This window comes from Vombatus ursinus, unplaced genomic scaffold (genome assembly GCF_900497805.2).
Source record: "Vombatus ursinus unplaced genomic scaffold, bare-nosed wombat genome assembly UNPS02003292.1, whole genome shotgun sequence".
NCBI classification, from domain to species: Eukaryota; Metazoa; Chordata; class Mammalia; order Diprotodontia; family Vombatidae; genus Vombatus; species Vombatus ursinus.
In genome coordinates this window covers 6,487,907-6,511,893 of record NW_020943070.1, presented here as the reverse complement: position 1 = coordinate 6,511,893, position 23,987 = coordinate 6,487,907, and the positions used below count along the sequence as shown (strand labels likewise).

The window sequence follows — 23,987 nt, the reverse complement described above, 5'->3', positions numbered from 1 at the left end:
CCCCCCAGTTCCCCTGCACAGAGAGCTTTCATAAGGCCCCTTCAGTCAGTGCTGTGTTCTTCCTTTCTAGTCAAACACTCTGGACAACATCGCCTACATCATGCCTGGACTCTGACAGCTAAGGATTCTGGGACACATATTCGCCCTGCCCCCTTGCTGGCTCCCGTGGACGTGGACTCTTCTAGCACCCTTTGCTGGCTTTTGGGTGTAGGTTTTAATGTTTTTAATACGTGTACCATATATACATAGGATTGTAACTACCTACTTTTAACCATTTTATGGAACGTTGAAGGCTCAGCCAAGGGGAGCCTCGGCTTACACGTGGGTTTGGGTTTTTCATTTTGTTTTGCTTTTCTTTTCTTCGGTGGTGGATCAATCTGCCTTAAAATCACAGAAACGTGGGGGCCTGGGGGGGTGTTCTGGGCACCGAAGGCACCTCTTTTATGGACAGATAAAACATGGTGGTTTTGTTCCAAGCCGAGTGTTGTCCCCCAGACCCGTCATTGACCGTTTGCCTTATCTATCTTGCAGTCTGAAGTGTACTAGGAAAAAAGGGGATGGGGAGAGGCGAGAGAAAACACAAATCCTTTCAACTCGAGGCGACCATCTCCGCTTCACTCCTAGGTGGGAGATGACAAATCATCTCCATCCGGAGGGAGAGAACAGGCTTAGGCAAGGGGTAACTGCCCTTGGTCCCATCGTTAGTACAGATGGAGGCCGAGCACGTAGGAGAGCCCCAGCCCCTGGGCGTCCCTCGGTGGACTGGTGCCAGAGCTCTTCCTTGAACCGCACTTACTCGGATACTGTGGCAGAGGGTTGGCGGCTCCAGGGCTGGAATCCGGACTCATTGTGCCACGGAGGCCTCCTGAGGGTCACTGCTTCAGGTGCTCCATGGCAGGAGAAGACATCCGCCTGCTCAGCGTGGCTCTCCCTGGCGGGCCCACCTTCTGAGCTCTCCTAGCGTGTGAGTGCTGAGCACTCTGCCCTCTGCTCGCAAGGGAGCTGCAGGAACGCACTTGAGTCTTAGGTAGTTTTGTATATGTGTGTGTGTGTCTGTGTGCGTGTGCGTTTTAATCATGTGTATTTAACTCTTTAAAATCTGTTAGTTCTTAATTTATCCTGTAAATTTCTGTATATATAATTTAATAACAAAAAACCTCCACCAGCAGCAGCACGTGGAAGATTCAGATTTGTTAGATTTGTTCCTTTTCCCATCCCCCCCCCCCCCCCCCCCCCGGGCTGCCCTGGAAACCCTAACACACCTGTAGCTTGAGGCATTTCTTGACAAAGAAGAATCATTCCTTCAGGATTCTGACTCCTCATGGAAAGATGTGTGGGCTGTGCTGAAGATGAAGGGCTAAGCTCTGTGTGTGTGTGTGTGTGTGTGTGTGTGTGTGTGTGTGCGCGCGCGCGCGCGCGTGTGTGTGCGCATGTGTGACCATGCCTTCTTAGCTTCATTTCCATACAGCCAGAATAATTTCACTTTCTCGTAGGAGAGAAAGCAGTTGAAGTTTGGGGGCAGGGGGGGCTGCTGGAGTTAGGTCTGGCCTCTGTGATCTGGCTCCTCTCCCTGGGCTCCAGCCCAGCAAGTTCAGAGGAAATTCTTGGGGAGCCTCTGAGGCTCCCCTCCCCCATCACATAGCCATCACATCACCAAGCTCAGCTTTAGGACAGTCACTGGGAGCTGTATGCGCATCCCCTCACCACTCAAAGCTGCTGTGTGGCTTAACCGAAAAACGGGGAGGAAAGGGAAGAGATGGGAAGCAGCGGGGTTGGCCTCTTGACCCAAAGCTTTGTTGCACACCAGTAAAAGCTTCCATTTGGACAGGGAGGGAACGCTGAGACTTGGACCCAGAACCAGACAAGGTTCCTTCTAAGTTTGCCATTTATAGAGTAAGGAAATTCCGATGTGGGCCTATTCTTTGTTTTTGTTTTGTTTTCAAAACCGAACCCTATTGTATTTGTATTTAAAATTTGTACACATTTGTATAATAATCTGTACCTTGTGGCATTTGGTACTATTAGAGGGAAATCTTTGGATTCAGACCTACTTCCAGTTTTTATATCATTGCTTTGGTTTGGTTTTTTAAACAAATCCTAGTGGTTTGGTCCAAATCCCATTAAAGTTGTATAAAGAAATAAAATTTTGTACTTATATATTAAAAAAAAAAACCCACATTTTTAATATCTGGAGTTCTGTCTCATCTGTTTTCCCTGTGCTACCAAGCAATAGGTGTTAGACCCTTTTTCAGAACTCATACCACACCCCACTTCTCTTTCCCACTGAGAATTCCGTCCTCTTTTTCTAATAGAATGTCATCCCTGGCCATTTTCCTGACACCCCCCCCCCGCCTGTATGTCAGGTTTCACATTGTGAGAATACTTGTTTCTCCTGTCCATGTGCCAAGGACAGGGAATCGTAACAGTCTAGGGAAAATGTCCCTGCTTAGTAAAAACTCACTTTTTTTTCTAGTGCTTTACCAAGCACTTTACCCACAGCATGAATAAGGGAACGGAGGCTGATCTGCCCCGGTCAGTCACACAGCTAGTGTCAGGGCCAGAATCCAAACTGGGATCTTCTGACAGTCGCATTACTTGGCCTCTCTCTCCACATTAGTTTCCTCATCCCTAAAATGAGAGTTCTGCATCATGACCTGTGAGGTCCTTTCCAGTTCGAGGGCCGTGATCCTGTTAACTCCCCAATGGGCCTCCTTTTCCACCTTCCCCTGTTGCTTCTCTTTATGCTGAATAGCTGGTTGGTGCAACTGGGGACCAAAGCATCCTGACGTTTGCAGAGCATCAGCTGCCTCATCCCCTCCCCAGGCCTGTGGCTGGCAGAAGGTCCCTGGTGACTTCATTGAGAGACTGCAGCATTAGGCAGTGATTAGCGTCTACATGTGGCCCAGTCTTGGCCCATCCCAGATGGCTTCAGGGAACCTCCCTTCCTCATCTTTCAGTGTTCATGCTCATGGATTTCTTTCTCTCCCCATAATGGGAATATTGAGATTTGTCTAAAAAGCTGAAAATGCTGGACATGAACATTACTCATGGTCACAACAGAGTAGAGATAACACAAGGCCGAGGGGAAGAGAAATTGTGTCTTCTATTGACTGGACCTATGATTTCCCTCCTATCAGTGCAAATCAGCACCTTCTCTGACACTTAATAGTCTTAAGAGAGTTATCTAGAGTCACAGCCAGGATATACCAAAGGCAAGATCTGAACCCAGGTCTTCCTATCTCTGAGGCTAGCTCCAACGACTAAATAATACTGCCTCCCGTGCCTTTGTCAAGGCTTAAAATTGAATTTATCTCATTAAGCCCCTTCCGTGTATCTTCAAGGCCACAAGGACAGTCCCTACCCTCAAAGAGCTAACATTCTACCAGAGGCAGGGTGTAATGTGCAGAAATAAATACAAAGCATTTGATTAGAGAGGCCTATAGAGGGAGCAGCCGAACTGTGCTTGTCCTTTGAAACAAGCTGGGAGTTCTAAAGGTCTAGGCCAAGGGAGTGTATTCCAGGCGTAGGAGACCACCTCACGTAGCCATGGGAGGGATGTTTGGGACTGGGGAGCAGGACTGGGCAACTGGTACAAAGAGAGAGGAAACCATAGACATAGAAAGTCATCTAGGGGAGAAGCTGATCATGGAGGGATCCTTGCTTGAATGATTTCCTTCCCCAGTATCTCCATGAGTGACTGTGGAAACTAGCCAGGATTCATTAATCAAACAATAAATGTGTGTAGACCACCTTGCTGGGCTCTAGCTGGGAAGAAGAAGGTTTGGATCAGACTGTCTTTCCTCTGCCCTCGTGGAACGTACAGGGTAGCAGAGGGATGTCTACACACAGCCAGACACTAGGTCAAATGAATTCAAGAGTTGTAGGAAGTTTGTCATCAGAGGCCCAAGGGGAAAGAGGGCTGCTGACTTCCTTGGTTTTAAGTCCTGCGATCTCCCATGTTCGGCTCTGAGCTCTTTGAGACAAGGGACTATGTCACTCTTTCTTCATATCCCCAGCATTTAGCATAGTGCCAGGCACACAAACACCTAATAAATGCTTGTTGACATTACCACTTGTGGAATCCTGGTTTCCTTCAAAACTCAGTTCATGCATCGAGTCTGGGAAGCCTTTTCTGATCCGCTCAGTGGTAGCCTGCTCCATCCCTAAAGGACCTCACATTCATTTTGTATGTATTCTGCATAAATACTTGTGAGTCCTTGTGTCTTCCGCCCACACACCCCCATTAGAATGTAAGCTTTGTCTTTCCCCTTGGTCTCTATCCTGAGTGCCAAGTACAGGGACTCCCTAGAACATTGGAGGTTTCATAAATGCCTTATGATTGATTAATTGATCCTCTGGTCCCACTCCATTCCCACCCCTCAGCTTATAAGTGAATGACTTGCCCAGGGTTGTCTACAAGTGGCATCTAAGCCAGGGCTCTATCTACCATGCTGCCTCCTCCTCATGTCCTTGAAGGTTTCTGGTGCTGTCTTGAGTGACTGTTTTGTGAGTGGTGCTATCGAAATAGGGAAACAGAGCCAGTCACTTGATGAGGACAAGGGTAACAGAAAGCAGGCCCCTCACACCGTGGACCTGGTATGCCCAAAATTTTAAAAGGAACACCTTTACTCATTTGGTCACTCCTACGTGGAGGACTTGTGGAAAGACAGAGGCAGGAATTCAATCAGTCATCATTTATCAAGTGCCTACTGTATGCCAGACACTGTCCTAAGCCCTGGAGATACAAAAAGAGGCAAAAAAAAACAGTCTCTGCCCTCAAGGAGCTTACAATCTAATGGAATTGCCCAGCATGTTTAAAAAAAGAGTTGGGGCAGCTGAGTGGCTCAGTGGATAGAGCACCAGTCCTGGAGTCAGGAGGACCTGAGTTCAAATCCAGCCTCAGACACTTACTAGCTAGCTGTGTGACCCTGGGCAAGTTACTTAACCCCCATTGCCTCCAAAATAAATAAGTTTCAATCTTATCAGTGGATGGAATACCCAGACCAAGATCCCAGGCCAGCTTAAGTATTGGAAGACATCAAGCTTAGAGAGGGAAGGGCAGCCTTCAGTCCTGAAGAGCTCTTCACTCTAGTCTACTGAGAGAGTCCAAGAACTAGGAGATCTGGGTTCAAGTGCTGACTGCCACATCCTAGTGGTGTGATCTTCAGCAAATCCTTACTCTCCTGTGACCCTCTCTTCTCTCTTCATCTGTGAAAAGTAGAATGGAAAAAGGCAAGAAGCCACCTGGGTGCCCACTGGAGGGATGGCTAAAAGAAATCGTAGTGTGTGATTAGATGGGAACATTACTTCACAGGAAGAAAAAGATGCAAAGACAGCTAATCAATGATGCCAAGAGAGAAAGCAGAAGCCCACAGATCGGTGGAGACAGACTTTGGTAGAGGGAGAGAACACTAAACTGAAAACAGAGCCAACCACGTTGTAGCCGCTTGTTCTAAACTCAGTGCCTGTGGTCACTGCCCCTTCTGCCCAGCAAGGGCGCCAGCTCTTTTTATCACCGCTTTCTATCCTCATTTTCCTTGTCTAGAGCAGGGGTTGACAAAGTGAGGCCTGTTTTTGTGTGAACCTAAGGATGGTTTTTGGCCCCTGGACTGTCATTTGCCAACCCCCGGTCTGCTGGTTTGGGGCATTGTAAACTTAGCACTGAAAGGGACCTCAGGAGGCCTTCTGGTCCAGGCTTGCCCAGGGTCACCAATAATATGCATCAGAGGCTGTATTTGAACCCAGGCCCTGTGACTCCAGAACAGGGGCTCCTTCCACTGCCCCCCCCCATTGTCCTCTCAAAGGAGGCGTGTTTTCTTGTTTTTATTTTGAGTTGGGTGGTTGATGGGTTATATGTTAATTTTGTGATTTCTCGGGGAGTTCCGTTGTACTTCTGGGGATTTTTCTGGGTCGGTCTTTGCTTCTCATACATCCATTTAAACACTTCTGTTGATGGAAAGTAAAGCAAAATTAATCAGTGAAATGAATGGGGCTGAACTTGGACATCTCTAAAATCCTGTGGTTTTTGCACATTGTTCCCGTCCTCCCCTGAACCAGAGAAATGGGAGAAGGCTGCCCCACACCTCCTTCCTGGCCATGCAAAGGACTTGGACAAATGACTTAGCAAGCCCCCATTAGGATGTGACTTATTTTTCTATCTGCATCCCCATGCTTGGCACAGTTCATTCATTCATTCATCTCTGGGTTTCAGTTTCCCCCTCTAACAACGCCTGCCTGCCTCATGGAGTCAAGCATATGGTATTATGGAAAGAGTCCTTAAAAGGGAGTCAGAAGATTTGAATCTGGGTCTCCTCTGTGCTACTCATTAGCTGACTGGGCGACTTTTGTCAACCTCTCGACCTCAGTGTCCTCATCTGTAAATTAAGGGCGTGGGGAGCTCCCTTTCAACTCTTGACAGCTCACACATATAGTGCATTAACGTTGGCAAGGCACTTTCCTGACAATTATCCTCCAAGTTAGATGGTTGGTGCAAGTATTATCCCCACTTTACAGATGAGGTAGGGAGTCTCAGAAAGGTTATCATTTGTCTGTGGTCACACAGCTGGTAAAGGGATACACCAGATCATTACTGAAGCCCCTTTAATGGCTGTTGTGAGCATTAGATATGGATGGGAAAGCACTTTGAAAACTCTAAGGCCTATGCAAATGTGAGGCCCAGATCTTTCCTGATTTGTCCCAATAACTCTGTATATATTTTTATTCACTTGTCTGTGTATATTCTGTCCCTCAGTAGAATGTAAGCCCCTTGAGGGCAAACAATGCTGCCTTTTTTTATTTGTATCCCCAGGACCTGGCACATGCAGGTATTTAATAAATGCTTGTTGAATTGAATTGAACCATAACAGCAACTAATATTTTTATAGCACTTTAAGGTTTCCTCTGAGGCCTGAACAGATTTCAATTTCTATTAAGATCTTTTTTTTAAAAATTGCATTATTGTAATCAATTAAAAGTTAAACACCTAATAATAATAAAGAAAACTTGTATTTTTATGATTCTTTTGGGTTTATGGTGTCTTCCTAACAACTCTGAGACAGCCAGTAACAGTGTAATTATCTCCATTTTACTAAATGAGGAAATAGGCTTAGAGAAGTCCGACATCTAATAAAATAACTTGAAGCTGGCCCACCTGATTTCCATCTTGAAAGGGCAGCACCTTGCCAAGTGATCCCCTGTCCCAAGGGATGTCCAATTCCTGTCTTTTCCTTCTTTTTAAGGAGTGGTCAGATAGGCTTGTTGAAAAGGACCCAGTGGGAAGAAGCAATTCCACTGCTGGCAGGGACCACTGGTGGTGTTTTGGAAAAGCAATGAATGGTCTAATTGTTCTAGTCCTTACAGGAAGGGTGGGGGAGGATGACTTCACAGCTAGAGCCTAAACCGCCTATGTAATTTTACCAGTGCTGACAATAACAGAAAAACCAGTCCAACACTAAGCCATTTGAAGTGTCTCTGTTCTCCACTTAATTATTCAAAGACATCTCCTTTTACAGACAGAAACCGAGACAGGGAGAGGGAGATGGACTTACCCAGGGTCACATAGCAAGTTAGCAGAAAAGTTAGGATGACAGCCTAGGTCACATGACCACTTCCCTAATCTGGGCCTCAGTTTACCCATCTGTATGAGGCAGGGAGAGCTAGAAGCTCCATAAAGTCCCTAAAAGAGACACTGGACACTTCTGTTTCTGGGAGCCAAGATGGCAGAATAAGAGGTGAGTCTCTCTTGCCCTCCCCTATTAACCCCTGAAAGCTCAGAAAATATCACCCCAGGAAAAACCCTGGAACAGCTGAACCAGAAGAAAGGTGGGGTGCAGCAGTCCAATAGCCCAGGTAGCTTGAGGAATTAACTGGAAAGGCCCCTCTTACCTTGGGGGAAGGGGAGCAGTACAGAATGGGAGGCATCCCAGCAAGCTAGTGGAAAGCCCCACCTCAGCATACCGGGAAGAGATCCTAAGGCACACACCAACACCTGGACCCCCCAGTGCCTCATTGAGGGCGGGGCAGCTGGTGGAAACCAGCTCAGAAAACCACCAGGTACCTAGGCATTCTACAGCAACCGGCTCTCCCAGTGCCTCAGCAAAACTAAGGGAAGCAGCGCTCCAAGGGGCCCCAGGCAGATAAACACCCTGCAACATCCATCTGAAAGGAGCTGAAGAAAGCAAAAGGAAGGAAAGGCCTGGGTGAGCAGGAAATCTCCAGGAGCCATACTACCCAATCCTACCCCTAGAGTTCCAGTGTTGTTGATTCCAGCCCAACACCAGGTAAGCTGCCAGAACCCTACAGCCCCAAGAAACTTGGGTCAGTGCCCTCTGCTCCCCAGCAGGAGACCACAGTGTCTTTAAAGACCAGGAAATAAGCAAACACCATGAGCAAAAAGAAACATACGATCAATTCTTATTATGGGAACAGTGAAGATCGAGGCAGAAATTCAGAAGAGGACAACATCGTCAACAAACCCACATCTGGAACCTCGAAAGGGAATATGAACTGGTCTGAAGCCCAAAATCCTTCTTAGAAGAGCTCAGGAAGGATTTTAAAAGTCAAATGAGAGAGGTAGAAGAAAAAATGGGAAAATAAATGAGAGGTATGCAAGAGAGAGTCAATAGCTTGGAAAAGGAAGGACAAAAATTAACTGTAGAAAACAAGTCCTTAAAAAATACAATTGGCCAACTGGAAAAAAAGTACCCTGAAGAAAACAAGTCCCTAAAAAATAAAATTGGCTAACTGGAAAAAAAAGTACACTGAAGAAAACAAGTCCCTAAAAAATAAAATTGGCCAAATGGGGAAGGACGTACAAAATCTAATAGAAGAAAACAATTTGTTAAAAACTAGAATTGAGCAAATGGAAGCTAATGACTCTGCGAGAGAGCAAGAATCAGTCTAACAAAAACAAAAGAATGAAAAAATAGATGAAAACGTAAAATACCTCACTGGTAAAACAACTGACCTGGAAAATAGATCCAGGAGAAACAATTTAAAAATTATTGGTCTACCTCAAAATCACAATGAAAAAAGGAGTCTGGGCAGTATCTTTCAGGAAATCATAAAGGAAAACTGCCCTGAGGTCCTAGAAAGAATCCACCAATCACCTCCTGAAAGAGATCCCAAATTGAAAACACCAAGGAATATAGTAGCCAAATTCCAAAATTACCAGATCAAAGAGAAAATACTGCAAGCAGCCAGAAAGAAAGAATTTAAATATCATGGAACCACAATCAGGATTACACAGGACCTTGCAACTTTTACATTAAAAGACCGTAGGGCATGGAATATGATATTCCATAAGGCAAAGGAGCTTGGATTACAACCAAGGATCAACTACCCATCGAAAATGAGTATGATCTTTGAGGAGAGGAGATGGATATTCAATGCAATAGGGGACTTCCAAACCTTCCTGATAAAAAGACTGGAGCTCAACAGAAAATTTGATCTTCAAATACAAGACTCAAGAGAGACATAAAAAGGTAAACTGACAGAAAGAAACATGTTATTAATAAGGGCAAACTGTTTACATCCCTACAAGGGAAGATGACACTTGTAACTCTTGAGAACTGTTTATTACACCATGTTAAAGGGGTATACATAAAGGGGGTGGGTATAAATTGACTTTGATATAATGATGAAAAAAATCTAATTAAGTGTGTTAAATGGATCCAAGTAAGTGAATTAGTCTGATCTAACTAAGAAAATGTATTGAGAAAGGAGGAGACAGACAAGGGTAAATTACATCACAGGAAAAGACACAAAAACCTATTACAGCAGAGGGAAAGAAGGGAGGGAGATGAGCATTGTTTGAACATTACTCTCATCAGATTTGGCTCAAGAAGGGAATAACATAATCAGTTAGGTATAGAAATCTAACATGCCCTGTAGGCAGTAGGAGGGAAAAGGGGAAAGAAAAGGGAGGGGGCTAATAGAAGGGAGGTGGGACTGAGGGAGGTGGTGGTCAAAAGCAAAACATTAGTGAGGAGGGAAAAGGAGAAAAAAAGCATAAACGGGGAGAAAAGGATGAAAAGACACAGATAGTAATCATAATTATGAATGTGATATATGAATGTAATGGAATACTATTTATTGTGCTATAAGAAATGATGAACAGGGAGACTTCAGATAAACCTGGAAAGACTTGTATGGTCTGATGCTGAGTGAAGTGAGCAGAACCAGGAGAATGTTGTACAGTAACAGCCATGTTGTGCGATGACTAATACTGATAATCTTAGCAATGCAAGGATCTAAGACATCTCCAAAGGTCTCATGATGGAAAATGCTATCCACAAAGAAGAAAGAACTATGGAGTCTGAATACAGATCAAAGCATACTATTTGCTATGTTTTTTCTCTTGTTGTTTTGTTTCCTCTTTCTTGTGGTTCCTCCTACAGGTTCTAATTCTTACTTACAACATCACTAATGTGAAAATATGTTTAATAGGAATGTACATGTATAGCCTGTATTAGATTGTGCGTCGTCTTGGGGAGGGAGGGAGGGAGGGGGAGAAAAATTTACAACTCAAAAGCTTATGGAAGTGATTGTTGATAAATCAAAATAAATTAATTAAAAAAAAAAACAGACACTGGAATACCAAGGAGCCAACTAACAGAGAAGGGCTACTTCAGAGGGCATGAGTGACACGTCCACATGGGGCAGGGTGGAAAGAATCCCACAGTGTCAGACAGGGAAGGGACCTTGGGGATCATGGCATCCAGCCCTCGAGAGTCAAGTGGAGCCCATGAGCATTTATTGAGCGCCCGCTGTGTGTCAGGCATCTCGGCAATGACAATACTGAGATCCCCAGATGTGGGGGCAGGGCCTGCACCAGGTCCTACAAGGTCATAGGAGTTTGCTTGTTGTCTCCTCGTCCCTTTTGGATTGGGAGCTCCTTGAGGGTAGGGGCTGCAGCTGCCTTTCTTTGTATCCACACTGTGCCTGGCACACAGTAGGCACTTAATAAATGTTTACTGACCAACTGACTTCAGCAGGGAGTGGGAGGGAACCCAGGTTTCCTGATTCCAAGCCCATCCCTTTCCATTCTCCATTCTCAGCTCTTTTGTCCCTCCCCCTCTCCTGACCTTTGATCATACAGAGAAACTAAGGCAAGAAGGGCCCTGGGGAGGACCTAGTCAGGCTCCTTTTATTCTTTACAGGTGAGGAAACCGAGCCCCATGGTGGCAAGCCAGGACGAGGCCCTTGATCCTCCCTACAAAGCACCAGAGGTCCTCACGATTCCAAAAATCCAGGCCAAGGGGCCCATTGTACAGATAAGCAAACTGAGGCTGGGAGGCAGCCAGGAAGCCACTTGCTGGGTGGCGACGGGCAAGTCCCACCCCCTCTCTGGGCTTGAACAGTAAAATGAGAGAGTGGGGCTACATGAGGAGGCTGGTCCCTTCCAACTGCAGATCTCCGAGTCTAGGGTGGAGGAAGGGAGGCAGGGGGTTGCCCTCGATGACCTCTGACATTCTATGGAGGAAGGTGTTGGCTGGCAAGGGCTCAGCAAGAGTCAGTGGCACTGTGACGACACGACGCCGACGCTCCAGCTGAGAAGGCCACACCCCTGGCTCCGCCTCGTGTCTGTGATTGGCACACCAAGGGGCGGGGCCTGCGGTCACGCCCCCGGCCGGCTGCTCCAAGGGGGCGGGTCACGTGACGACTCCGAGGCCGTGGCAGTTGCTGTCAGCTGATCCCTTGGGCTCGGAGGGGTGGCGGCGGCGACCATGGACTTTCTCCTGGGGAACCCGTTCAGCTCCCCTGTGGGGCAGCGCATCGGTAAGTGCCCCGTGCGTCCCAGCCCCCCCAGCTCCGGCCTCCGCCACCTGGGGACCCCTCGGGCTCGAAGCCCCAGATCTAGGGTACTCAGGGGATCCTCCCCCCTCTGTCTCCCGAGAGCGCAGAGTGACAACGTCCGCGAACCAATAGAAAGCGTCTCTGCGCTGACTGGCGGGGGCTCCGACCTATAAGCTGCGTGGGGGGCGGGCTCCGGAGGCCGCGGTTTATCCAATCGGCACCTGAGGAGGTCCCCGGGAGCCGGGCAGAAAGTTTTCTCTCTTAAAGGGCCCGCGGCGTCCCGGGGCTCCCGGGGCTCCTGGGGCTCTGGACGCTTGAGTGGGGCTGGCACCAAGGGTCTGCCGCTGGGACAAGGGCGTCGGGAGCGGGAGAGCTGGCGCTGAAAGGGACCCTAGAAGCAGCGTGTTCCGAGGGAAAGAGCCTCCGAAGGCAGAGGATCTGGGTTCAAATTCTGCCCAGGACACGTACGACCCGGGTGACCCTGGGCAAGTCCGGTCACCTCCCTGAGCCTCAGTTTCCTTATATGCAGAATGAGGGAGAGTTGGACTGAGTGCCCCCGGAGGGTCTTTCCAGCTTTTCTGTGTAACTTCCCCTCTCCGGGCCTCAGTTTCTCATCTGTAAAATGGGGATTCAATTCCGCGGACATGAATTGGTCAGTAAGCATCCATGTAGCTCCTCTGTGTGCCGGGCACTGCGCTCAGCACCGGGGCATTTGTATCCCGGAGGGCTCACGAGCTCCTGGGGGTGACGGTGTGCAAAGCAGACCTCTAGGAAGAGGAGGCATCAAGCACTTAGGCTCCCCGCTGCGCCAGGCACTAGGCTGGGGAAACAAAGTGCTCGTCTTCTCTGTGCCCCGCACACAGTGGCGCTTAGTAAGTGTTGGCTGACTGGCCCAGAGTGACTGCCTTTGTGCAGGCAGACCAGCACTGTGGGAATCCTGCCCCTGGCCACTTCTTACCTTGGTGTGTGGGTCCCTTCACCCCCTCCTCTTCATCTGTAAAATCTGCAGATTAGACCGGCTAGCCCCTGGGCCCCCAGTAGTTTTGGTCCTCGGAATGAAGTCAGCTATTACTGTGTGCTAAGCACTTTTTGGTGCCTTGGGGATAAAATTACAAAAGTCTAGCTGCCCTGCCCTTGAGAAGCTTGTGTTCTATTGAGGGGAGACCACACACTTAGGGGAATAGTGGGGAAGGGGCCCTGAAAGTGATCTGAGAAGTCACTCGGATGGTGAATGGAGCAATCGATTGACTTATCATGTGTACACAGTGAGTGTCATATATATGCAGATGAATGAAAAACAGTATGAAGGGGGGGAAATGAATCAGGGAGGGCTTCACGGAGGAGGTGGCACAAAGCTGAGCCTTGAAGGAAAAAAGATTCAGCAAGATGGACAGGGGCAGGTAGGCAGGCGGCTGTTGTAGGAAGGGAATGAGGCTTATGGGAATCCCCTGGCGCCAAGCACCCGGACCAGCGAGTGGCCTGGTCAGTCCTGTTTGTCAGGAATGAAGAGGCTGGTGAGCGCTGGCCGGAGCCTAATTGTGGAGGCCATCGAAGCCAGGCTCAGGAGGAAGCCACCAAAGGTGTCTGAGCATCTCTGAATGACTTGGGAAGACCCGAGTCTGGAGGGTTATCTTGGTGGCTGTTTGTCCAGTGATCAGTCAGTCAGTCAGTCAACAGCTATTTTAAATGCTTTCTCTGTGCCAGACACTGTGGGAGGTACTGGAGATACAGAGAGAGGAAAAAGCAGGGCCCCTGCTCTCAGGGAGCTCCCATTCTAATGGAGGAAATGGTAAGGAGGTGACTGCATCTGAAATGGGTACAGAGTAGAGGGGAAGTAATTAATCTCAGAAAAAAAGGCTGCAGGGACAGGAAAGGCCTTTTGAAGAAGATAGGATTTGAACTGAGTCTTGAAGGAAGCCAGGGAAGCAAAGAGCAGAAGTAAAGAAAGAGAGGGTTCCAGGCATGGGGCACAGCCAGTGCAAAGGCCTGGAGGTAGGAGATAGGGTTTTGTGTTCTGGGAACAGCAAGACCAGCATAGAGGAGGAGGAAAGTGTAAGAAGGCTGGAATGGTGTGAAGGGCCTTATTTTCTCTTTGATCCTGGAGGTAATAAGGATGCCTCTGGAGGAGAGGGGGCAGTTACATGGTCACGTCTGGGAGAGGGGGGAGGGGACAGCTGGGGATACTATCTACAGGCCTGCTTAACAAGACTGTGCTAAATGAGGATCAAATAAGACTCAGATGGCCGCTGGATGACTCAGTGGGTAGAATACAAATTCAAAGGCTTTGAGTCCTGTGTGACGCTAGGTCTGCCTCAGTTTCCCCAACTGGAAAGTGGGAATGATAACAGCACCTACCTCCCAAGTTTGTTGTGAGGATCTGACTCCCTCCCCCCAATCCCTCCCCCAGAGGCATCTTCCAGTGAGTGGGAGTGCTCATCTTAGAACCAGAAAGACTCTGGCCCAGGCAGGGTGGCCTTGCAGACTAAAGGCCTTGAGGTCCTTTACAGCTCTAAATGTCTGAGCTTCTGATTTCACCCAAGCGAATTCCACATCTCTGGAATTCCAGCCTTTGCGGTCAGAAGAGCTGTGTTCTCAGATTCCTCCCAGGGCAGGGTGATCCCAACTTTAGACGTGGCCGGGGCTCCTGGAAGGCCACCTGACCATGAGTCAGGCTCTGGGCTGGAGAGAGAGTGAATGCCTGTGGCTCCTGGCTCTTAAACACCCCCCTCAGCAGTCCCAGACAGCCCCACTTTCACTTCTGGCTGAGATTGGAGCTTCCCTCATTGATAATATAATGTCTGGCCTTTTATAGGTAAGAGGCATCTGCCAGAGATTTCTGGAGAAAATTCACCTTTCTGAGTTAACAACCATTCAGAGAATCAGTCTGAAGGCATTCGTGAAGTGTTTACTTCCTATGTACCAGGCGTTTTGCTGAGAGCACTTAGAGAAAGCAAAAACAATCCCTGCCCCCCAGGAAGCCAAGGTTTGTCAGAGGCAGAAATGAGGAGGGATGGCATTCCAGGCGGGGGGTACCACCAGGACAAAGGCTTGACTTGGGGGAGATAGAGCATGATGTATGAAAGACAGCAGCTCCTCCGCTAGGGTAGGAGACTGTGGAGGAGAATAAACTGGGCAGGGCTTTCACTGCCAGCTGGGCACAACAGTGCTTCCAAGGAAGTCTTACAGATGTTGGCTCCATTTTACAGATGAGTGAACTGAGGCCTAAAACGAAATCATTTCCTCTTCATCATGTAGCTAGTAAGTGTCAAAGGCAGGATTTGAACCCAGCTCTCTCCTCACTCCTTCTCCAGCTCCCTGACTTGTGCCAGGATGCTTCTGGGATGTAACAAGTTTTCCTGAGGGTCTGCATTTCTCTGCATTAACCAAAAGGTGCAGGGGGTCGAGGAAGGCTTGTTAGCCTGAGCTGCTCCCATTCTCTCCCAGCCATCAGAGCATCTTGGCAGCGCTGGAAGGGGCCTGGCAGGTCCTTTGTCTGGCCCTCTCATCCTCACTGGCACACAGTAGGGAACCGGTGACTTAGCCGAGGTCCCAAGTCAGGGGCAGACCCAGCAAGAGATGGCCCAAGCAGGCCATCCGTCCTCCCTACCCAGTGGCCAGCCACCTTTGACATCGACCCATACCTCAGAGGAGACTGAAGAAATAGGCATAACTTTAGCCCTCTGAGGTTTATACCAGCTTTGTGGGCGAGAGAATACTTAGTATTATGCCCATTTCATAGAGAAGAAAACTGAAGCTCAGTGGATGAATTGATGTGCCCAGGGCCACAAATCTAAAAGCACAGGACATATGAGTCCATGCTAACCCAGTGTTCTGCACATAGTGGGCCTAAAAGTCCTTACCAACCAAGTGTTCTGCACATAGTAGGTCCCTGAGAGGCATTTGTTGAATAGTCCGGTCATTCTGACGCTTCTCTTAGACAGAGGTAGAGTAAAACCACATGGCGCTAACCTAGGTTCACCCCGAATGCCTTCTGTTGGCCCACGACCATCTTCTTTGAGGGTAGAAGCCCAAATTTGCACCACAAGTGAAAAGATGCCTCCCCACCAGGCCCGAGGGCAGGATCTGTGGGCTCTGGAGTCCATCAGCCACAGGCAGAGCAGCGCAGAGCTAGTTCTAATGAGTTACTCTCGATGGGTCTGTGCTCATAAGGGAACAAGGATACTTGTATCCACTTCAGAATTGTTTCTTTTTATGCTCCTTTATTGGGCCACAATGGGCAGGCTTGAGCTCTGCATGGCTCCCCATCCCCTTCCCTGACAGATGACGGCTCTTCCAGAACCATGGGGTCCACGTGGCCCCCGAATGCCCTCATCCCTGCAGGCTGACAGATATAATTTAGATAATGCTAACCTTCCTGCTGCCTGTTCTTCTGTCTGTGGGCCCTTTCACCATGGCAACGGCCCAGTGGGAAAAGGTTTCCAGATTAATCGGTAATCATTTGTGGTTCCATCTGGTGGTTATCTAAGCATTTTCTAAGTACTGTCCAAGGACGGGTCCTGCTAGCACCAAAACATAGGGCAGGAGACAGCCTGAGGACAGACTACAGTTCAGGAATCCTGTTTCCCAGCTATGGGACCTCCCGGAGGATTGTGGGAGCTGAATAAACAGTGCATTTGTAGCTTCCACTTATATCATGGCCTCGTCCCAGCCCTCATTCTGCTCTGCGTCCTACCTGTGTGACTTTGGGCAGATCACTTACCTCTCTGTGCCTCAGCTTTCTCATCTGTGAAATGGGGCTAATAAAAGCATCTACCTCCCAGAGTGGCTGTGAGGGTCAAATGAAATGTTTGAAAAGAACTTTGCAAATATTAAAGAGCTTTATAAATGCCAGCTATTCTTACTACTTGCCAGTCCCCAACGCCGGGAAGTAGGTAGATGCTTTTAGTAGCCCCGTTTCACAGATGAGGAAGTTGAGGCACCGAGAGGCAAGTGACTGCCACCAGTCCTTCCCCGATCTAAATGCCCCCGTCCTCCCCTCCCCTCTTGTATCATCCCAAGACAGAAGGCGGCTTCCTTGGTGGGCTTTTTATTTAAGGTAAGTGTGGAAGGCAAAAGAAATACTCATGGAATGCAGAACTGTGAGATTACAGAGCAGAGGAACCTCGTACTAAAACCCCATAATTCCTGGGATACAGCATAATGCAATGGAAAGAATAATGCCTCTGGAGTCAGAGGACCCAGATTTAAATTCAGCCTCTGACTCTGCTCGTGTGACCTTGGACAAGTCACTTAAGCTCCGTGGGCCTCTCTTTCTAATCTGTCTAATGAGGTGGTTGGACAAACAGCTTGGACACCCCTTCCATCACTATATCTGTGGCCCTCTGGACAGCTCAGACTTCATAGGCTAACATGCCCCCTCCATCTGGCTACTTCCTGACCGGACAGCCTAGTGTCCCCGCCATCACGCCTGAGGGAAAACGCCAGCTCAGTAATTCCTTTCCCCACTCAGCCCCTGCCACAGGCTTGAGGTCCCCTCTGGCAGCTCCCACCAGCTTCTGAAGCCAGCATTTCCAGCTGCCCTGAGTCTCCCACATTTGCAAGACTGCCCAAACTGACTGATTGCCTTTGCCTGCCTTCTTCCGCTTGAAAAATAAAAAACCCAGGGGCAGCTCGGTGGCACAGTGGATAGAGCTCTGGCCGTGGAGTCAGGAGGACCCGAGCTCAAATCCGGCCTCAGACAATTGGCACTTACTAGCTGTGTGACCCTGGGCAAGTCACTTAACCCCGATCACCCAAAGCAAAGAAAATAAAAAATAAAAAACACAGGGGAACTCTTCATATGTGGTTCTTAATATCATATTAAAGAGGTAGGTAAGGGAAAGAGCATTTATGAAGCACCTACTGTATGCCAGGCACTGTGCTAAATACTTTACAAATATTATCTCATTTGATCCTCACAACAACCTTGGGAGGTATTTACTCTTATGATCTCCTTTTTCCACATGAGGAAACTGAGGCAAACAGAGGTTAAGTAACCTGACCGGGGTCACGTAACTAGTACATATCTGAGGCCAGATTTGAATTCAGGTCTTCCTGAGCCCTGGCCCAAGGCTCTATCCACTGTGCCACCTAGATACATTTCCCAACAGCCACAAGGAAATGATCATCTCTTCATAGTGTTTCTAGATGAAAGGAAAAGAAGATTCTGGAGAAATCCTCTGTGGAAAGGAATAAAGTGAGACATTCATAAGAGCAGAATCCACTGGACGCACTTGTGGGATTTTGTATCATCGGATCTCTTCTAGAGGTCTTCTCATCCAGGTCCCTACCCCAAACGTGGTGGTCACGCAGCCTCTGCCTGAATATCTGGTAAAGAGGGACTCGCTGACTCCCGCCTGGGTCGGCCCGTTCCACTATTGGAGAGTTTGAATAACTAAAAGGTTTTCTCCACCACTGAAATGAGCTTCTCTGTAATTTCAGTACGTTGGTCCTTAGTCTGGCCTCTGGGGCCAAGTCTATACCCTCTTCCATAGGGTCCTTCTAGTACCGGAAGATATAACTCTCATCCCCTGCCTTCCCTAAGCCATAGAATATAAGCACCTTGAGGGTAGAAACTGTCTCATTTTTTTTTTTTTAATCCCTAGCTCATGGCACATAGTAATTGCTTCGTAAGTATGTTAGTTAATTCTCTTCTCCAAGATAAACAACAATCACCTCCCTGATTCTGGCCACTATGAATCCTGTGCATCCAATTATAGTGCTTCTGGTTTTCCCTGCTGGTTGAGTGGGGAGAACAGAGAAGGAAAGGGAAGAACAAGAATTATTTCCAGCCCTGTGAGCTGGTGGTTTGGGTGGATGATATTGACAAGATTAGGAAAACATGAAAGAGGTGCCTGCTTAAAGTGGAAAACTGGTCCAGCCCTTTCTGGGAATGTTTACAGCAAGGTGACAGAGCCTTTGGGAATGTTTAAACGGAGAGCTGTTGGAGCCTTATGTTGGGAATGTTTAGTTTCTGGTTAGTGGGACAAGGAATAGAGATTTCCCCCGGCCAAATGCAGAGGTCAAAAATGAAAATTTGGGAATGATTCTCTTATAGCCCCTTAGGGCAAAGACTGCCGTTTTTTTCTTTTATCTGGAAGGATGAAGGTGGGCTGGAGGAAGCTGTCTGTGTGGAGAGGGGGCACAGAATTGGCAAAGCTAGTTCAGGGAATGATAAATAATCTGGAGCTTTAAAAGAATAATAGATTTTTTTGGAGATTTTTTGTTTTCCTGTTACTGAGATTTCCTCCTGTGTCCCTCTCTCCCCCTCCTAGAGAGCCATACCTTAAGACAATTTTAAGAAAGTAGGAGAGGCAGAAAGGGAGGGAGGGAACAAAAAAAAATTTTTTTTAAAAGAGAGAGACTTGTGATTTTTCCCTTTGGTTCTAATTCTTCTTTATGACATGAGTAATGTGGAAATGTGTTTAGTATGATTGTACGTGTAGAGCCCATACCAGATTGCATGCCGTCTTGGGATGGGCGGAGGGGAGGGGGAGAAAATTTAGAACTCACATTCTTAGAGAAGTGAATGTTGAAAACTAAAAACAAATAAATAAAGTTTTTTTTTTTAAAAGAGAGAGAGAGAAAAAAATTCAGCCAAAGCGATCGACACGTCCAACAAACCTGCCGTTCTACTCAGTTGCACGTCTTCAGACCCCCAAGTGAAGGGTGGGGGACGCTGTTTTCTCATATCTTTTCTGGATCCAGGCCTGTGCTTTGTATCCTTGCAGCGTTCAGTTTCAGCAGTTCTGTGGTTGTTAGCTGCCTTGGGAGGATTTTGAAGGAACACCAGTCTCTCACCTGGAAAAAAACATAGGTGGGCCAAGATAGCGGTTTTCTGAGTATTTGAAGGGCCGCCATTTAGGAGTAAAGTTCATTCTTCTTGGCCCTGGAGGACAGGAATATAGGGTGGGAATTGAAGAAAGGTAGCTTCTGGCTTGACGAAAAATGAATTTTAACTATACAAAAGTGGAATGAGGTGCATGAAAAGAAGGGGTGGTTTTCCCATCCCCGGAGGTCCTCTGGTCAAGGGAGACTGGATGAGCCCCAGGCTGGGATGTTAGCGAAGGGATTCCTGTTCTGCTGGAAAATGAATAGATAGCTCCTGACCTTCCCAGCAGAGACAGTCCCAATCACACCAGCAAGGGAATGCCTCAAGAAGTAGACGAAACAGGGGCAGCTAGGTGGTGCAGTACACAGAGCTCTGGCCTTGGAGTCAGGAGGACCTGAGTTCAAATCCAGCCTCACACACTTGAAACTTACTGGGTGTGTGACCCTGGGCAAGTCACTTAACGCCGATTGCCTCGCCAAAAAAAAAAAAAGTAGACAAAATGATAACAATTCATTTGGAGAAGCAGATCTCAAATATCGAGAGAAACAAGGCAACAAAGTAGTAAGCTTTGAATCTCTCTTCTGATTCTTCTGTTCTAACACAGTAACTAGAGGCAGATCACTGGACCAGGCCAATCAACAAAGAACCAGGAGTTTGATAACTCTCAAAAGCCCAGAGTTTGATAACTCTCCCTCCACCCTCAGAAAAAAAGTTACCTGGAGAAACCCCTACTTAGCATGAACTCCCAGGAAAACAGGAGAGGCCTCTGGCAGAAATTAACTTCAGGCAAATGTGCTAGACCAGCGGTGAAGAACCTGCGGCCTTAAGGCCACTTTGGATTCAGTCAGAAGGCCGCACTTAAGGACCTAGGAGACCACATGTGGCCTTAAGGCCACAGGTTCCCCACTCCTGTGCTAGGCCATACACCACATTAAACGACCTGGTTAGCAAAGGTCATACCATAAAACAAAAAACCCCAACCAGGTACTTTTCACAGCTGCAGGCCCCGAGTGGGGTCCCCCTCATTCTTAACCATCTGTGAGATTCTGTTATTCAGAGAGCTGCGTGTTAAAGACTGAGAGTAGATTCTCCATGGCCTAGTGGCCAGGCTGGCTATATGACCTTATACAAATTATTTAACCTCTCCTGTCTCAACCCAACATCAGGAGAGATAGAATTCCTGCCCTAGTCACCCAGGAGTATCACAGAACGGAGGAGAACAATGGCTGTGAAAAGGCCAGTGGGATTGTCGTCAGCCCAGAGCAGGCACGTGGTAGACTTTCAGTGAATGCCTGTTGAATGAAATGAAGACGGTTCTAGAACGGAGCCCAGAAAGGTAGGAGAAAATGGGCCAAGGCTGAAAGGCAGGAGAGGTGGGGCTGAGCCGTGCAGGCCAGAGATCTCTCCGGGTATAGAGTCAGCGAGGCAGATGCCCGTGGGGAGAGAAGGTCAGGATGCAAGAGAGAGGACAAGGATGTGTAAGTGAAGGCAGGAATTCAGGAAGCTTTATGAAAACTGATAGTAAGTGGGATATTTGGAGGGAGAGAGGAATTCTGGCATGTAGAAAGAGCACAGTTCTTGGGTTTAGGCGAGACCAGGGTTTGAGGGCCTCCTCCACCCCTCACTAGCTGATTATGGGCAAATCACCTCCTATCCCTGGGTTTTCCTTTTCTGATGGGACCATTGGTCCTTGCACTACCAGGGGCGTTGTTTAATTTATTGTTTGTTTATTCATTTATTTATTTAGGGCATTCTTTTTTTAAACCTTTGAGTTCCAGATTCTCCCTGTCTACAGCTCTCCCCTACTCAATGAGAAATCAAGCAGTATGATATCAGTTATACACGTGGAGTCATGCAAAAAAGGCTTTTTAATTACTTATTTGGGGCATTCATTTTTAAAAATGTTGAGTTCCCAGGGGCATTGTAAGGAGTGCTCAGTGGATCTGTAAGCTCCTTGACGATTCGGCCATTCCCTCCACTGATACCGACTTCACCCCATCCTGGCCTCTCTTGTCCAAATCCTGCCATAAGTTGGAGGAGGGGCACGCCACAGTGGGGAGGTGTCCAATGTACTAGAGGCCTTCCTTCCTTCCTTCCTTTCTCCCCACATCATGAAGCTTTAAGGAAAGTACCTTATAAACCTTAAAGTGCTATGAATGAAAAAGTGGTGGTGGCTTTTACTATGAATACATGAACTATGCCAGACAAATCCCAAATTCTCCCAGTTTCAGGGACCTTCCAAAGAAGAGCTGCCCTAGGACTTCTTCCAAGATGTTCAGCATGCCCCAGCACTATCGGGAAATCCTCCTTCAATGGAAACCAAACTCACAAATGGCTCATCTATATCCTGGGATGTTATGGTTCTAGTATTATCCCCATTTTACAGATATAGGAGCTGAGGCTCAGAGAAGGGCTTTTCACTGAGGTCGCATAGCTAGTGAAAGCAAAGATTCAAACCCAGGCTTTTCACCTCTCTCAGTGTGAGAGCTGGTCCCATATTTGAAACCTCTCAGTCCTCTATGCTGCAGGCAGAGCAACCATGGTTCCCTTAGAGCTCATGAGCCCAACCTGCGGTCGTCTGTAGTTCCTCTTTGTAACCTTCTCTGTGGTCCCCCTGTTCCAGGTTTATTTCAGAGGCCAGAATTCAGCCTTTCTAGCACCTCCCTCTGAAAAGCAAGGCCTTTGTGTCCCAGAGAAGAGAAGAAATTGGGGTTTGGAAGGAGGCAGGGAGGTGTAGCTGGGTTGTCTTGGGGAAGAAGGATTCATTCAGCTTGTTCTTCCTGGCCCCAGAGGGCAGAACCAGGGGCCAGTGGATGAAAGGTGTGGAGCCAAATTTAGACTTGACATCAGGGAAAATTTCCTAAAAATGACAACTATTTAAAAGTGCAGTTTAGCACCTCTGGAAGGTAGTGAGTTCCCCATCACTGGAGGTATCCAAGAAGAAGCTAGCTGGTCACTAGAGAGGTGTCTTATTCTGGTAGGAATTGAGCTAGGTGACCACTGTCTTGGGCCCTTATACCCTTAAATTCTGCATGTGTATCTGCCTTCTGACTCAGAGCTGTGTTGGGGGGGTGGGGGTGTAGCAGGCAGGAAGAGGGGATGATCTCATTTGGGGAACCCTGTGATTATGGTGTGTTGGTGTCCCCAGCCTCAGCCCGTCCCTTCTGTGGCTTCAGACTCAACGCATCAGCTGCCAGGGGAGAAGAGAGTGAATCATGCTATTCCAGTGACGTCAGGGCTGGAGGGGAGGGCTTGGCCTTATATATCGATGACCATGTGAAAGGTACTTTTGGGGATCAAGAGCGTGGCACCCTGTGGAGTGAGGAGCTGGACTGAATGGTCTGGAGTACTTGGGGAGGGCTCCTAGAAACGTCCCTGGGGTGAGCATGAAGATGGGGGAAGCAGACGCCACGACCACTGACCACACCACGCCACTTGGTTTCAAAAGAAGCCGTAGGGTCATTAAGTTCAGAATGACAATCAAAATTAATTTTCAAAAAATAGAAGAAACAATAGATTTTTAGAGCTCAAAGAGACCTTCAGAAATTATTTGAGGCCACCCCCCTCGTTTTATAGAGGGGGAAACTGAGGCCTGAAAGGAGCAGGGCCAAAGCAGAGTGATCCCAGATGAGGCGGCTTTTAAGTCGGGTTTCAAATCTGTGTCTTCCAGTTCTCAGTCCATTGTTTTTTCCATTAGGCCACACTGCCTGAGCCAAATCAGCTACAGTCTTTTGCCTTTGAAGCCTAGGAATAACCAAAGAGTTGTCATTTGGGGGTGGTCCTGCAAGTTCGCTGCTAAAAACAAATAACAACTCGTGTTGAAAGTGCTTTCCCAACATCTCGTCTGACCCTCAGAACAAGGCTGTGAGAGAAGTAGTGTATTATTATTATTACCCCCATTTCACAGATGAGGAAACTGAGTCTCAGCAAGGGGAAATGACTTGTCTGAGGTCATACACCTAATAAGAAGCAAGACTCAAACCCAGGTCTCTTTGATTCTTTGTCCAATGCCTGCCAAACCTTTCCCTACGCCAAGGTGGGCCAAGCTGCCTTGCACCCAGTTTCACACAGGGCTTGGGTTTCATGCTGTGGGATCAAGCTGCTTCCAGAGCTAATCCTGTCTTGGGAATCTGGGTCTTGGCATCTGCCTTCAGTAGGATTTGAGTGACTAGGCTTTGTTCTTCCCCAGTGGGGCAGAGTAAGGAGCAAATCCAGGATTTCCTCCGCCTTTGCTTGTGACCATTTATTATCCAGAGTCCCTTGGCATGCCGGGAGTCCCCGGATTAGGAGAGGTTAACTCCTCACCTCCTGAGCCTTTCCTCGAATCGTCCCAACAGCTAAAGCGGCCTCTGGTCTTATC

General features: G+C 47.9%; 2 protein-coding genes across 9 annotated transcripts in view; both read left to right on the top strand.

Annotated features, from left to right (window-relative positions):
- The window catches only part of HMGXB4 (HMG-box containing 4), a 29,096-nt gene extending 24,338 nt beyond the window's left edge, over window positions 1-4,758 (top strand). For both annotated transcript variants that reach the window (XM_027872585.1, XM_027872594.1), the window contains one exon: window positions 71-4,758. In XM_027872585.1, the coding sequence (XP_027728386.1) occupies window positions 71-115 (45 nt within the window). In that variant the 3' untranslated portion in view covers window positions 116-4,758. The remainder of the gene's footprint in view (window positions 1-70) is intronic.
- A 6,910-nt stretch (window positions 4,759-11,668) lies between these two features.
- Window positions 11,669-23,987, top strand: part of TOM1 (target of myb1 membrane trafficking protein) — a 55,300-nt gene continuing 42,981 nt past the window's right edge. For all 7 annotated transcript variants that reach the window (XM_027872813.1, XM_027872830.1, XM_027872822.1 and 4 more), the window contains exon 1: window positions 11,669-11,778. In XM_027872813.1, the coding sequence (XP_027728614.1) occupies window positions 11,727-11,778 (52 nt within the window). In that variant the 5' untranslated portion in view covers window positions 11,669-11,726. The remainder of the gene's footprint in view (window positions 11,779-23,987) is intronic.